General features: G+C 42.4%; 1 protein-coding gene and 1 pseudogene across 2 annotated transcripts in view; one reads left to right on the top strand and one right to left on the bottom strand.

The window, feature by feature from the left end:
- The window catches only part of MOB1B (MOB kinase activator 1B), a 56,478-nt gene extending 46,070 nt beyond the window's left edge, over positions 1 to 10,408 (bottom strand). Inside the window, exon 1 of one of the 2 annotated variants that reach the window (XM_038556285.1) lies at positions 10,263 to 10,408. In XM_038556285.1, the coding sequence (XP_038412213.1) occupies positions 10,263 to 10,276 (14 nt within the window). In that variant the 5' untranslated portion in view covers positions 10,277 to 10,408. Of the gene's footprint in view, positions 1 to 9,119; positions 9,663 to 10,262 lie in introns of those variants that run through there. The other variant, XM_038556286.1, reaches the window with a different exon arrangement.
- A 4,029-nt stretch (positions 10,409 to 14,437) lies between these two features.
- Positions 14,438 to 14,582, top strand: LOC119865430 (annotated as a pseudogene).
- The last annotated feature ends 319 nt before the right edge of the window (positions 14,583 to 14,901 follow it).

Here is a 14,901-nt window from a genome sequence, read left to right as displayed (position 1 = left end):
GGGCAGGGAAAAAGAACTGACTCTTGAACTGAAAAAATGAGCGTGGGAAGAAAGGCAGTCCAGCCAGAACAACAGGAACAGCATTTACAGAGGCAGGCAGACAAGGAAGAAATGCATGTTGAAAGAAATGCAAACTGGAGCACCTGGGTGGCTCAGTCAATTAAGCATCTGACTCCAGGTTTTGGCTCAGGTCATGATCTCAGGGTTGTGAGATCAAGTCGGTCTCTGGGCCAGGCATGAAGCCTGCTTCAGATTCTCTTTCTCCCTCTCTCCCTGCCCCTCCCCCTCCAAAAATAAAATAAAATGGCTGGGCTCTGTGAGGGAAGACATGGAAGGAAGGCACAAATGAGGCTGGAGTAATAAGCAAACACCGTATCACAGAGGTTCTCTATGTCTTGGGATTTTGCCAACCACTGCTAGCACACTCCGATCTCTACCTGGAAAATTGAAGTGAACTGCAGGAAGAAAATCCAAAGGATTCCAGCCACTCCCTTCCCTTACTCTTTAATTTCCCGGGGTGTTCCAAGTATTATTCCTGACCTCTTTCTCCTCCCAACACCAGCTAACACTTTGCTTTAGACACAGGAGATATCCAATAAATTATTGTATTATGCAATAATACCATTCATTTATAAGATAGCTAAATAAATTTGGAATGCAGAAAGAGTTTACATACTGGGCTTGGGAACTTCTTGAGTAAGGATAATAATAGTGTTTGTACAGGATTCTCTGGTTTATAAAAACTTCCATATACATTCTCATTCAATTCTCACATTTACCCAATGGAAAAGGCATTCCTTTCCACCCAGTAGATAGAGGAAACAGAAGCTAAGAAATTAAATGATGTGCCCAAAGTCACATGTCTGGTGACAGACCAAGACTTTGAAACCTAGGTCTCCTCATTCATGGGCCACTATTCTTTATATATATATATATAAGGTTGTTATGGAAAGAGTAGTGGCCTATGAATGAGGGGTCCTGGGTTTCAAAGTCTTATGGAAAGAGTAGTGGCCTATGAATGAGGGGTCCTGGGTTTCAAAGTCTTTGGTCCAGATAGATAAGTAAGTAGATGACATATTTACCAAGCAATGTACTAACACCCTGGGAAATAAAATAGCGAACAAACCCTATGAAACTTAATGTTCAGAAGGGGAGAAAAACCTTAATTAATAATTAATAAAGGTAATCACAGGTATGCAAAGACAACCAAGGGACCTAAGCTCCTTGAGAACTGTTAAAGAAAAAAATATTCACTGACAATTGTCAAAGATAGTAAGGCAGACTTTATTCAGGAACAATGAGATAGATATAGGAACAACTGCAATGGGATTTTACAGTTGGGGAGAGTGGCATTGGGGGAGATGGGGTTCAAATCTAAATAAAGCATGTGCAAGTGGGAATTAAGAGGCAAGGAGCAGGGTATAGGGATAAGTGGATAGAAAATTACTAGGAGAAAACATCAGGATTAGAAGGGTTCTAACTAAATTGACCTAACAGGATTCTTGCTGAAGACACAAGCCAGGGTGATCAGACATCACCTGAGGGACAATGGTAGATGACCAAGCTAAATCAGATATTGAGGTTGGGGAAAGGGGGTTCTGGTTAAATTCAGCAAGTAGGGTCTCTGCTAAAACTAAACTTTATAAAGTACACAGATGAACCTAGAAGAAGGCTCAAGAGCCTGACTAAAGTTTTGTCAAGCTTCTACCAGGGCTCAAGAGCACCAGGGCTTCACAGAATGTCTCAAAAAAGGAGGTAGTGTTAATATTGAATCCCAAGGATTTTTCTTCTTTACCTTATTTTGAAATATTTTTTTTTTTTAATTTTTATTTATTTATGATAGTCACAGAGAGAGAGAGAGGCACAGAGACACAGGCAGAGGGAGAAGCAGGCTCCATGCACCGGGAGCCCGACGTGGGATTCAATCCCGGGTCTCCAGGATCGCGCCCTGGGCCAAAGGCAGGCGCCAAACCGCTGCGCCACCCAGGGATCCCCTTCTTTACCTTATTTTGAATCATTTAACTCAATATACAGACATCGTCCACTTGCTATTATCTAAAGCTTCTTAAACTTGAACATGCTTTTCACCTAGGAATCTTAAAATGCATTCTAATTCAAGGTTTTGGGCCTGAAATCTTGCATTTTTAACATGCTCCCATGTGATGCCCAAAGCCCCACACTTTAAGGGTCTAAAGTAGACTTACCAAGAGCTTTAATCATGTACAGATATGGATTTCCTCAGTCCTAGGGGTGGTCTTCTGACACCAGAGAGTCAACTACAGCCTTGCTTCCCAATAGTGCTATAAAATGACAGTGGTACTTTTTTTCTAAATGTTGAATGGCATTAAAATAAATAAAGGTATCTCTAGAACTTACAGGCATCACTAGGCAATACAGTCCCAACACCTAAATTATGTTCCCACTTCAGCAAAGGTAAAATCAGTACAACTCAAGTGAGGCACATTTTGGTTCCCATACATATCCAGGAACTTAGAATTGTACTTTTTGGAATAGTTTGGCTGTAAATATAGTCTGATAAAAAACAAAAAACAAAAAACTTTATTTTGGTTCTTGGTAACTTGTCATTTCCCAAATTAAAAACTGCAAGTTTAGGGTACCTGGCTGGCTCAGTCTGTAAAGTTGGAGTTACACGTTGGAGGTAGAGTTTACTTTAAGAAAAAAAAAAAAATGGCAAGGTTGACAATAGGTTGATTAAAGAGTTAAACAAGCTGACTGATAAGATCCCTTTGGAAGTCCTTAACAATAGACTAGAGACACAAGCAACACTCTTCAACACTCGCTCATTCTGGTTGAGAGAATACAGTTTTGTCAATTCAGTTTGTTGGTCATGATTCAAAAGTGACATTTCTAAGAGTTGAAAATAAGAGAGCCAGCTAAATATTTGGCAGGATGTGGGGAAGAATTAGGGAGAATGGAACTTGGCCTATAAGTAAAAACTATAGCCACGGGGAGTTTTTAAACAAAGAGTTCTTCCAGTAGTAAAATCTAATGCTAACAGGACACTAACAAGCAAAAAGTTTCCCTCCGAGCAAAAAGGCCATGCTGCTGCTGCTCCTCTGTCTGGAACATGATCGAGGCACCAAGATACCAGAAAAGTTGCCATAAAAGGCTTTCACCTCTATTGCTTCTACTTATTATTCTATATTTACACTGATTATTAAGAAAGTATTTGTTATACCATTATCTACTTCTACAAAGAAACACACAAAAAATATTCCTCTAATACTTAATACTATAACTACTGAACTATTCTCATCAAATTTGAATTTGAGAACAAAAGGATTTAGGCTGAAAGATAAAATAATAGTAGCAATAAAAGAAAATGCAAACTTTCCTTCATAAATAGTAATAATAAGACTACTTGGCTATGAGGTAAACCACTACTCAAATATTTGCTTGCCTTCAACTCCTGCTTTTAAGTTCTAACTGCAGAAAAATCAAAGTAGCACTGATACATATGATTATAAACCTACAGAAATTGTGTATGATTTAAGCAATCAGAATGATGAATATGTCAATAAAAAATAACAACAGCTACTAGCAATCATGACACTGTTGAGTTATCAATAATGAACTAGATATTGCTGCTGCACTTAACTATAATTTATTGAGCTAGGCCTTTTACATTCAATATCTTTAATTCTTCCAACATCTCTGAGGTCTTGATCCTAACACAGGATTCATAGGAAAAAAATTAGATTACTGTCATACTCGTACCATACACAGTGGAGTCTCAGTCTGCTTTCAATACGGCTGAAGCAGGGGCCTGCACATGCTCTGGAGACATGGATGACATGTGGAAGCTGGAGCCACAACAAGGGTGGTGGCCAGGAAGGGTTAGGAGAATGGCAATGCACAGTCGTTTGAGCAAATACATATGTTGAGAATTATGGGAGCCTATTTTTCACTAACAAAGTGAAAAATATGTGAAGAGAGAAAGTAGAATGAACCCTGTGCTACTCGGATCAGACCTGCAGATATTAGTATGAACTCACTCAATACATACATGTAAATGTATGTGGACATGGTATTTTCTAGCACTATCTGCTGAGAGGGCCTGGGAACAGCAACATATCTGTACTAACATACCTATCACCTACATTCTGTTTTCTAAATACCATTTTTCAATGAACAGAATAAACACCTTTAGAGAAATGGCCATTTCCAGGTACAGGGCACAGAAAATGTAGGACAAATCTGGAATACCTGGTTGTGCCAGAAAGTTAGGAAATACTCAGAAAAAGAGACAAGCAGAGAGACTTAGAAACCAGACTGAACAGGGCTCCCACTAGCCAAAGCTGAAACATTAGGAGCATCAACATAAATAATTATAGTTATAAATCATTAAATACAATAGGAATCAAAATGCCTCCACTGATAGATAAAATTCTTCAGTAAAAATGTCAAATAAATGTAAAAGCCTGACAGAATTAGAACACAGCCATCAATGTAATAAGTAGTAATAAGTTAGACAAGAAACATCAAAGAACACTAAAACTAGTGGGTGAAAACAAAATGAGGAATGAGACAGTTCCACAGTCTCAAAACACCTCCCCACAAAATATTAATTACTCAAAGGAAAAAACATATATAATAATGTCACACTGGAGAATCTCTGTAGACGCTTTAATCAAAGGATCACTTCCAATCATGGGCAAACATATGTTAAATGCACCATAAGAAGCTATAAGATAAACCTATGTAACACTTCTGTAATATTTTTGCCCCAAATGCATAACCAGGTCTAACCACAAGAAAACATGACAAACTCAAACTGAAGGATATTCCACAAAATAACTGGCCTATAATCCTCAAAAATATCAAGGTCCTGAAAGGCAAGGGAAAACTTAAGGAAATATTTCAGTTGGAAGAAGGCTGAAGAACAAAATTGGGTGAGTCATGACTGGACCCTTTTGCTGAGGATAACATTATTGGATCACACTAAATGGGGTCTCTGGATAAAAACTATGTAGGAATTCTTTGGGCTATTTTTTGCAACTTTTCTAAAAATCTGAAAATCTTTCAAAATAAAATTTAAAAACCACTTTCTACAAATGAACAGGTTTCACAGCTACACTTTTTACTAAATGAGCTATGAAGGATGGCCTTAAGTTAGATGATTGATACAAAACAAAAATGCAAGTTGTACTCTTGAAGCTAACATAATGTTATATATCAATTATATCTCAATTTTAAAAAACGGAAATGTGGAAAGAAGAGTTAAAAAAATTTCTCTATAAGACTTAACGCTCCTAAAAGGTACCATTTTTTCAAGTACACGTAGCTATTCTGTCCCAATACCTCATAATCAAATATACAGCTGAGAAGAAGTACTACATGTGCTTTTGTATATTAGACACTCCAAAGGTACAAAAACTCTGCAACTATGAGGGCAAAAAAAAAAAAAAATCAATAATGATAAAAGTGATCACATAGTAATTATTTTGCACTCAGTAATGTAAAGCAAAAGCAATTCTATATTAGAGAGGAAAAGTAAACTAAACCCAGTCAGGTATCTACAATTCTCAAACTGTAGTTCTAAAAGATGACCACACTTAATCTACTCCCCCACCCCTCAAAAAAAGCATAACATAGTAAATCAGGCTGTCAGAAAACAAAACTGTTAACACTTGGTCAACAGCCATTCAAAATCATATTGCAGAATGATGTTTGCTGACATAAAAAAATTCCCAAATGGAAAATCTGGTCTATATGTAGTAGAAACGTGGCAGGAAAGATGAGGAAACTATATCACAGAATACAAATAATAGTTATTTTGGAAGGTGTAATGATTATGAGTGACTTATTTTCTTGCTTTTCTTAGCACTATATTGTGATTTCTGCAACATGTGTATTATTTTTACATTAAAAATGGGAGTCAAGGGGCACCTGGATGACTCTGGTTGAGCATCTGCCTTTGGCTCAGTTCGTGAACCTGGGGTCCTGGGACTGAGTCCCGCATCAGGCTCCCACAGGGAGCCTGCTTCTCCCTCTGCCTGTCTCTGCCTCTCTGTGTCTCTCATAAATAAATAAATAAAATCTTTTATAAAAGATGGAAGTCAAAAATAATTATAAGTATTATTTAAATTTAAAAGCTTCTATTTTTTTCTTCCACTATTATATTCTTGGTGACCCTTAGCAAACAGTCCAGGAGTATGAGCTATTAATACCTGGGAATGGGAGACTTCTAAAAACAAGGCCTTTTGAATACTATCTTTTTATATAATTTTTTTTTAATTTTTATTTATTTATGATAGTCACACAGAGAGAGAGAGAGAGGCAGAGACACAGGCAGAGGGAGAAGCAGGCTTCAGGCACCGGGAGCCCGATGTGGGATTCGATCCCAGGTCTCCAGGATCGCGCCCTGGGCGGGCCAAAGGCAGGCGCTAAACCGCTGCACCACCCAGGGATCCCATCTTTTTATATAATTTTATCAATTATAGATATGAGGCAGGACTGTTGGATTTAGACTGCTAAAATTCAGACCCCTGCTATTATCACTGGCCCCATAATTTTAAACAAATTATTTAACCTCTCTTTGCTAGTTTCTTCTTCTGCTAGTTATTGAACTAAGTTAATCATTTAGAGCACTGAGTGCCTGGCACATGGTAAACACTTAGCAATATTTATTATTACTATTATTAATATTAGTTTCCTTTATAGGTGAAGATGCTGAAGCACTCCAGTCAGTCAGCTTATTTGCCTTAAAACAAAGATGCTGGGGTTATTTTTGGTGAGGGGGGGCAGGACTGAAAGAGGTAGAAGAGGGAGACAGAGACACATATAAACACAGCTACATCTCCTTTCCTAAATTGCTATTATTTTGGAAAAGATAAATTGAATTTACCTAGAATAATGCTCAGTATTTCCTTCCTTTCCCAACAGATCTGATTCTCCCTATACAGAAACAGACCTGGTTTATATTCATTCACATCCCTAAACCACCTTTCCTCCAGACTTCCATTTTAAAGTTAACTACAAATATTTGTTTTAACTCTGTTCCAATCAAGTAGCCCTACATTAGGAAATAATATCTTGGTCTTTTCCAAGTCAAATATTTCAGTGAAATTCTATTGGTCAGAAGAGACCAGCAATTACAAAATGCTAGAAACAGAAAACACTCAACGTACTCTGAATGAACATTGAGAACTCACTCTGATCCTAAATTTCCCTGAATGTTATGTGCATAAAATGCCAAGAGAGGAAAAACCCTAAAAGGCCTGTGTTTCAATTCAACACAAGCCAATAATTAGGCCGGTAACCTGATGTCAGTGATTTTGCCATTTTACCCAAAAGAGGTTGAGTAAGCTATGTTACTATAGATCCCATCTAGCTCCACAATTCCATAGCCTCCTGGACAAACCTGAAAATGGACAATTCACAAGCAAATTCACGTTTCTGTGATGTTTCCTGCGACTGAAATCTTCTAGTTTCCCACACCCTTTTAGAGAACCCTTGTTATACATTCCATTAACTATCAATCACTTATTTCAAGAAGCCTTCCTCCAGCCCAAATAAAGCAAATTATTCCATATTCTTTAGACCTCCATGACTGTATTGCATCTATTACAGATGACTATTTATAAACTGTCTACCACTCTGGAGTTCCACATTGCGCACAATGCTTAGCACACAGCAGGTGCTGAGGATGTTTAAAGATTTGAGACTACAAAGTTAAATTAGGTTCCTGTGAAGTTTCCCTATGTACATTTGGGAGTTTAGCTTATTAATCTGAAGATACATAAAGGCCAATGTGTAGCACAACCAAAGCTTTGTCCCAGTCATATCTATAGATGCTGTACAATTTATTCTGAGCATTTGCACAAAAGCTATAAAAGGTATCATTGCTGCTGATTATCTGGGTACCGTTTGGGGATTACCTAATCTACCTCATCTCCCCTTCCAAAAAAACCTCTTTACCCTGCTTTACTTTGTTCCATGGCACTTACATCCTCCTACAATGCAATATAATTTACTGGTATTCAGTGTTTATGGTCACTTACCAAAACATAAGCTGAACTAATACAGGAATTTTTGTCTGTTTTGTTCATAAATGATACCCGGTGCCTACATCAGTACCTGGCACAATAAACGATTTTCTTAACCAATAATTCTCTCCTTCTGACTTAAAGCCGTCAGGAGTTATGAGTCAGCATCTTCATAAACCTATCTCACATTGCCCTTATTTCCTCGGCTCCATCATTTACAGTAGCCTTACAAGTAGGCTTCCAAGAGCTAGAAGAAAATGTTTACATTTACTTCCTAACTTGCAACTTTTAATTTTCCTGCTCACCTACTGGTACAGAAATAGGTGTATATCTTCAGGAAGATATACCAAATAATATATAGATGAAATAATCAAAACTTTGTTCTTTCACTTTGATAATAATTACTTCTATCCATGAGGTCTTCACTTTAGATTTGAAACTACTGGTAGACAAAAAACAAAACCAATAAGGTTGGATTAACTTTTTTGGATTGTCAGGCATGAGGGCCAAATATATTGGGAATGTATTAACTGCTACATGAAACCTAACTGAAAAATTGTGCTCCAGACAGTACAAACCTATAATGTGGTATATATATATACACATATATATATACACACATTTGTTATGGCAGGGTTTTTCTTATGTAACTTGTATGCTTCAGAAGAAATGAACTTAAGCACTGCATTTCAGTAACTATAAAATACTGAGCCATGTAAAAATAGGATACTATTCTATTTGTATTCAGAAAATATCACCAAGACCTTCTCGAGACATCCCCTAGTTTCAGCCAAATATGGTTCTTCCCTGCTTCAACCAATTTAGCTCTGAGTTCCAAGAGACACAAGCCCATCGGCAGCAGTCATGGACATCATCCACATTGCTATTTTGAAGACAGCTTCTACATTCTTGAAGAAATCAAATACAAGCAATGTAAAACATAGTCTAGATGAGAAGCTTCAAGCTGAGACACCTGGATACCTGGATTCAAGCTAAAACTGGAAGCAGAGACCTTCATAAAGTCACCCAGTCCTCTCATGTAGCACACCTGTATGACACACTCAGATCAACTTCCAGGATGAGCCTAAGAAAGAGATTTCACCAACTCACATGTGTTCCGCAGGGTGACTCAAGGCAGGGCTCCTGTGCACACGAGAAATATCAAGCCCACCACCTGCCAGTTAATGTTCTGTGATCACAGCTTTGCATAATGCCCGGAAAACGATTAAAATCCCACGTATGAGCACGTGAAATTAAGGGTCAATTAAATTCTCAGGATCCAAGTGCCAATGTTGATGACTAAAAAATTACAGGTGGGGAAAGAAGGAAATCGGGACACAACTGCTAGGGTCATTGTTGTGAAGGAAAATGCTATCCCGTCCACGGCAGTAAAGGAGTATAAGGTGCAAGTTTCAGCCTCCGAGTCTTTATGAGCTTCTCTAACCACAGACTAAACGTGGGTGAATCACAACGAAGCCTTCAAAAGAGGAATTCCGAGGGTGTCAAGTCCTGTTTGCTGACGACCTGAGGCTGTCTGCTGCCCCCATACTCCCATTTGCCCATCCCGTTGGTCTGCCCATCCCTCCTAAAATCGTCCACAATAAAGGACGAATAAATGAAATAACGACCAGTCCTAAACGTGACGTTATTGGCATTTTCAAATCCTTCGCAAAACAACTCCCCGCGGACCTAATCAAGCCCGACTGATGGGTGCTTGTCTGAAAGGATGAGGCCCGGACTTCCCGGGGGCGCACGCCGGGGAGGGGCGGGGGGAGGCAGGCGGCTCTGCAGACCCCGAGGCCTCGGGCTGTCGCCAGGGCATCCGGACCCGAAAGCAGCCTCGTTAAGGGTGTCCCCTCCACGGGGCTCGGCGCCCCGACTTCCACTCCTAAAACCTAAGGGGAAAGTTAAAAGGGCGCTGAGGCCACAGGGGGGAAAAAAAAAAAAAGCGCAGCGCCCACTCTTCTATGCTCGGGACCCAGAAGGAGGCGGCGGGCGGCAGCTGGCGGCGCAGGACGCACGGGCCGGGGAGGGGAGGGGAGGGGCAGCAGGTGTCCCCGCAGCGCAGCCCAGCGCAGCGCGCGAGCCCCGGGCAAGGGGCAGGGAGGCTCGGAGCCGCGGGGTGCAGGGCCGGGCGGACAGAGCCTGCTCGGGGGCTGCGGGGCTGCAGGGGGGCCGGGACCGCGGGGGAGCCCCCGCCCCCCCCCCCGGGGCCGCCCGAACAAAGCCGGCGCGCGGGGCCCGGCGACTCACAACAAGAAGCTCATGTCGGCCGCGGCGCGGGCTGGGCGGCGTCTCTAGGCCTCGGGGCGGCAGGCGCGCGGGAGCAGGAGGAAGGCGGCGCCGGCTTCTCCGCGGCGCGACCAGCTCGGCTCTGCTAGTTCCAACGGCAGGCAGAGGGGGCGGGAGGGAGAGGCGCCCGGCGCGGATCGCCCTCCGGGAGGCGGGGAAAGGCCGCACGCCCGCCCCCGGGAGCACAGCCGCCGCCGCCGCCGCAGAGCCGCCCCCTCCCCTCCCCCTCCTCCCGCTTCGCCCCGCCCCCCGCGGCCCTCACCCCGCGAGCTCTCGCGAGAGCGGCGCGCGCCCACCCTCCTCCTCCCGCGGAGCCCGCCCGCCGCTACCGGCCCGTGCACCGGGTCGGGGGCGCGGCGCTGCCCCGCGGGGCTCCAGCAGCCAGGAGGGAAGCGAGCGCCGACCCCGGGATGCCGGGGCTCTGCAGCGAGGGACGGATCTGCCCGCGGAGACCCGCCGGCTGCGGATGTGCCAGGGATGACGAAGGCGGGGCCGCCCCTGCCGCCTTAGAGACCCGAGGAGGGCAACGTGTTTGGAACAGGTTGGGCGTGGCTCCGCCGGAGCCCGGGAGTCTGCGTGGGGCTCAGGGTCCCTGCCATCGTGAGGTCGCGCCTGAGAGCCCTGAACCGGGGGCCGCCCGGGGCCGTCACTGCCTCCGCAGGCAGCTTAGGCTGTCCTCGGCCCTGGTGCCCGGAGCGTTCCTGAGCAGATCCCAGAGTTTGGCCCAGAACCCTTGACTCCGAAATGCGGAGCTCTGCAAGGGAGACTGAGCCATGTCCGGCCTCCAGGATGCTTCGTGCAGCGCCCAGCGGTTACAGTGGTCCTGGGCCCCGTAAATGCTTGCTGAATCAGCATCCGCCGAGAGCCAACCCCCCCCCCCCCAACGTTATCAATTTGAGGACCCATTTATTGCACATGACATGTGCATCTCTACGCGCAGCAAGCACCAAATCACAAGTAAGCGGCGCCGGGGTGGCTCAGTGAGGTGCCTGCCTTTGGCTCAGGTGCTGATCTCAGGATCCCGGGACCCAGCCCCTGTTGCACTCCCTGCTCAGGGGACAGCTTGCTTCTCTCTCTCCCTTTATTGCTCCCCCTGCTTATGCTTTCTCTCTCTCTGTCAAATAAGTGACTTTTTTGAATCTTAAAAAAAAATCGACAAGTAAATTTTCAAAGTATCTGAACAAAACTTAAATAATGTGCAGCTATTAACCCACCTTGGGTTGGTTACTTAAAAGAAGTACTAATATGCAGTGTATTCTGTTGCGTTTGTGCACTATTACTTTGGCAAATCAAACCATGTTTTAAAAATGAGGAAAATAGGGATCCCTGGGTGGCGCAGGGGTTTGGCGCCTGCATTTGGCCCAGGGCGCGATCCTGGAGACCCGGGATCGAATCCCACATCGGGCTCCCGGTGCATGGAGCCTGCTTCTCCCTCTACCTGTGTCTCTGCCTCTCTCTCTCTCTCTCTCTCTCTCTCTCTCTCTGTGACTATCATAAATAAATAAAAATTTAAAAAAAAGAAGAAAATCTTGGAATCTTGACACCAACTCCAAAGAAGCAGAGGTCACTGGAATAATTTGAGACTTAAAGACTCAGAAGATGCAGGAAAGAAGAGGGGAAGAATCCATCTTAATATAGTGAAGATAATGGATTTACGACAAAAGCCCACATCTTGATTTGGTGCTACTAATTTACTATATCATTCCTTAAGGGTCTTCTGAAAGTAAGACCTTGAATTAACCAGATTAGGAAATTATGTTTGGGGGGAGTAAATCAGTTGACCTGTTCAAACAACCGTCTCACCCCTGTTAAAATGAGAGCCTTGGATTATTACATGATCTGTAAGATATCTTCCAGTTCTAAAATCTGTTATGTCAGGGGTTTCATTCAAAGGACTGGCAGACAGTTCTCATCTGCTCACTGACTTGGTAGGTGGCTTATGTGGCTTTGCTTTTGTTCTAACACAGTTTAGATGAATTCTATGACACTGAATCAGAATAATGATCAGCAGAGGAGAGAATCTGCCAAATTACCTGCTGAGTTCTTCTTTTCATATCTCAAGGAGAGCTGCCTGAAATTAACGCCTGATAAAATTTAAATATATTGGTCTTAGAAATGATAGAGGTGTCATGTTAATAATACAGAATATAATTCCAGAGATTAAACATTTAAATCATACTGTGGCTGTCACAAAATTATTCAGCTTCAAAAGCACTGGAAAATTTAGAATCAAATAAAGGGTATATTCAAATAGACGTTTCTAATGACAATTTCACCTTCACCAATTCATATTTCATATTACTCTCCTCTTAAAATTTCAAGAAGTTACTCTCCTGATCAAAATCTTATTTTATTTATAAATATTTGTTTATGTGGGCACTTGGGTAGCACAGTCAGTTAAGCATCTGCCTTCTGTTCAGATTGTGATCCCAGGATCCTAGGATCGAACCCCGCATCAGGCTCCTTGCTCAGTGGAGAGCCTGCTCTCCCTCTCCCTCTGCCCCTAGCCCCCAACCCCTGCTCATGCACTCTCTCTCTCCTGCTCTCTTCCTATCTCAAATAAATAAATAAAATCTTCCCCCAAAATAAGTCTTTGTTTATGAAGGAAGATGATTAAAATTTGTATTTACCAATTTTTCAAAGAATTGACACTATAACAAGAATAGAACAGAACATGTATGGATATACCTTCAAATATCTTTTTAAAAGACTCATTCAGGGGATCCCTGGGTGGCGCAGCGGTTTGGCGCCTGCCTTTGGCCCAGGGCGCGATCCTGGAGACCCGGGATCGAATCCCACGTCGGGCTCCCGGTGCATGGAGCCTGCTTCTCCCTCTGCCTGTGTCTCTGCCTCATTCTCTCTCTCTCTCTGTGACTATCACAAATAAATAAAAATTTTTTAAAAAATGTCCTTTAAAAAAAAAAAGACTCATTCAGAAGCACCTGGTGGCTCAGTTGGTTGGGCGTCTGCCTTTGGCACAGGTCATAATCATGGGGCCCTGGGATTGAGCCTCATGTTGGGCTCCCTGCTCAGCGGGGAGCCTGCTTCTCCCTCTCCCTCTGCTGCTCCCACTGCTTGTGCTCTCTCTCAAATGAATAAATAAAATATTTTACAAAAGTTAAAATAAAAAGTTTCGTTCAAATTTACAAGTAAGTGTAATTATATATATATAAATATAAACAAACAATAGTTATAAATTGTGGTAAGATAGGAAGTAAATAGAATAATGTGATAGTACCAGTGAAGGGAGAGCTAAGAAAAGCCTCCCTAAGGAGGTGACATTTTTGCTAAGACCTGAAACAGAGAAGGAGCCAGACTTGCGAAGAGCGAGCAGATGAGCATTTTCTGGTAGAGGAAATAACAAGCACAAATGCTCTAAGATAAGAAAGAGCTTAAGGAGTTCTTAAAACTGAAAGGTTATAACCTGGGCAAGTGAGCAAGAAGAATGGCATCAGATAAAGCTGGACATGTCCGAGGGCAGGCTGGGGTTCACAGGCCTAGGCAAGACATTTGGAGAAGTCAGCAGAGAAGTAAAATAAAATAATCCAAATAACATTTCGGTTTTTCAAATTTGATAATTTCAAACATATACAAAGGGGAAGAAATTAATATAATGAATCCATCACATAGCTTCAGCAATTATCAGTTCATGATCTGTGATTAACATTTTGGAAAGATCACTCTCTTCTTGTGGAGAATGGACCAGAAGGGGCCAGCATGTCAGAAGGGAAACCAGAAGACTATTCTAATAGTCCAGTTGTTTCTCAGTTGTGATTTGATTTCGTGTAGTATCAATAATAGAAGAAATTAATAATCTCAAGGTAATACCAACAGCACTTGGTGATCGATTGATTGTGGAGGTTGGGGAAATGAAGGAGACAAAGATTACTACTATTATTTTGGCTTTGGCAATTGATGGAAATACCCATTTACTGAAATAGGGAAGATACGAGTCACAATTTGGGAGTAAAACTAAAAGTTCCATTTTAGATATGTTTGCTTTGAGATGTCCATTAGACAGCAGAGTAGTGGTACCAGGTAGAGTTTTGCCTACAGTGCAAAGCATGTCAGGGGCGGGGGTCAAGATCTGAACTAGTGGCATGAATACAGACCTCAGTAAGTAAATCGTATTTGAAACCCCACGTTGTTAGAGCTTGGAGTTGAGGCCACTGGCTGGCCGATGAACACACAGTGTAGATAGTGTGCTACAGGAGGGGCAAGTCTACTCCTAACACACGAGTCTCTGGCCCAATGAGTGGAGTTTGATAGTTTGAAAAAAAAAAGTGTTTGAATGGGATGCCTGGGTGGCTGGGCGGTTGAGCATCTGCCTTTGGGTCGGGGTGTGATCCCGCAGCCCCAGGATCGGGTCCCACACCGGGCTCTCTGCCCGATAAATACAATCTTTAAAAAAAGTATTTGAAGCCATAAGATGGGCTTCCAAAAAGAAATGTATATGCCCAATGAGGATAAACATAGCAAAGTGTTACCTGTAAGCATCTGAGTTTGTTCTTTCTTTACTTCTCTTCCCAGATATCTCCGGTTTCTGATCGCCATTTACCCAGTTATTTTTTTTTAAGGTTTTATTTATTTATTCATGAGC

This window comes from Canis lupus, chromosome 13 (assembly GCF_011100685.1).
Source record: "Canis lupus familiaris isolate Mischka breed German Shepherd chromosome 13, alternate assembly UU_Cfam_GSD_1.0, whole genome shotgun sequence".
Lineage (NCBI taxonomy): Eukaryota > Metazoa > Chordata > Mammalia > Carnivora > Canidae > Canis > Canis lupus.
This window is presented reverse-complemented; position numbering and strand designations above follow the sequence as displayed.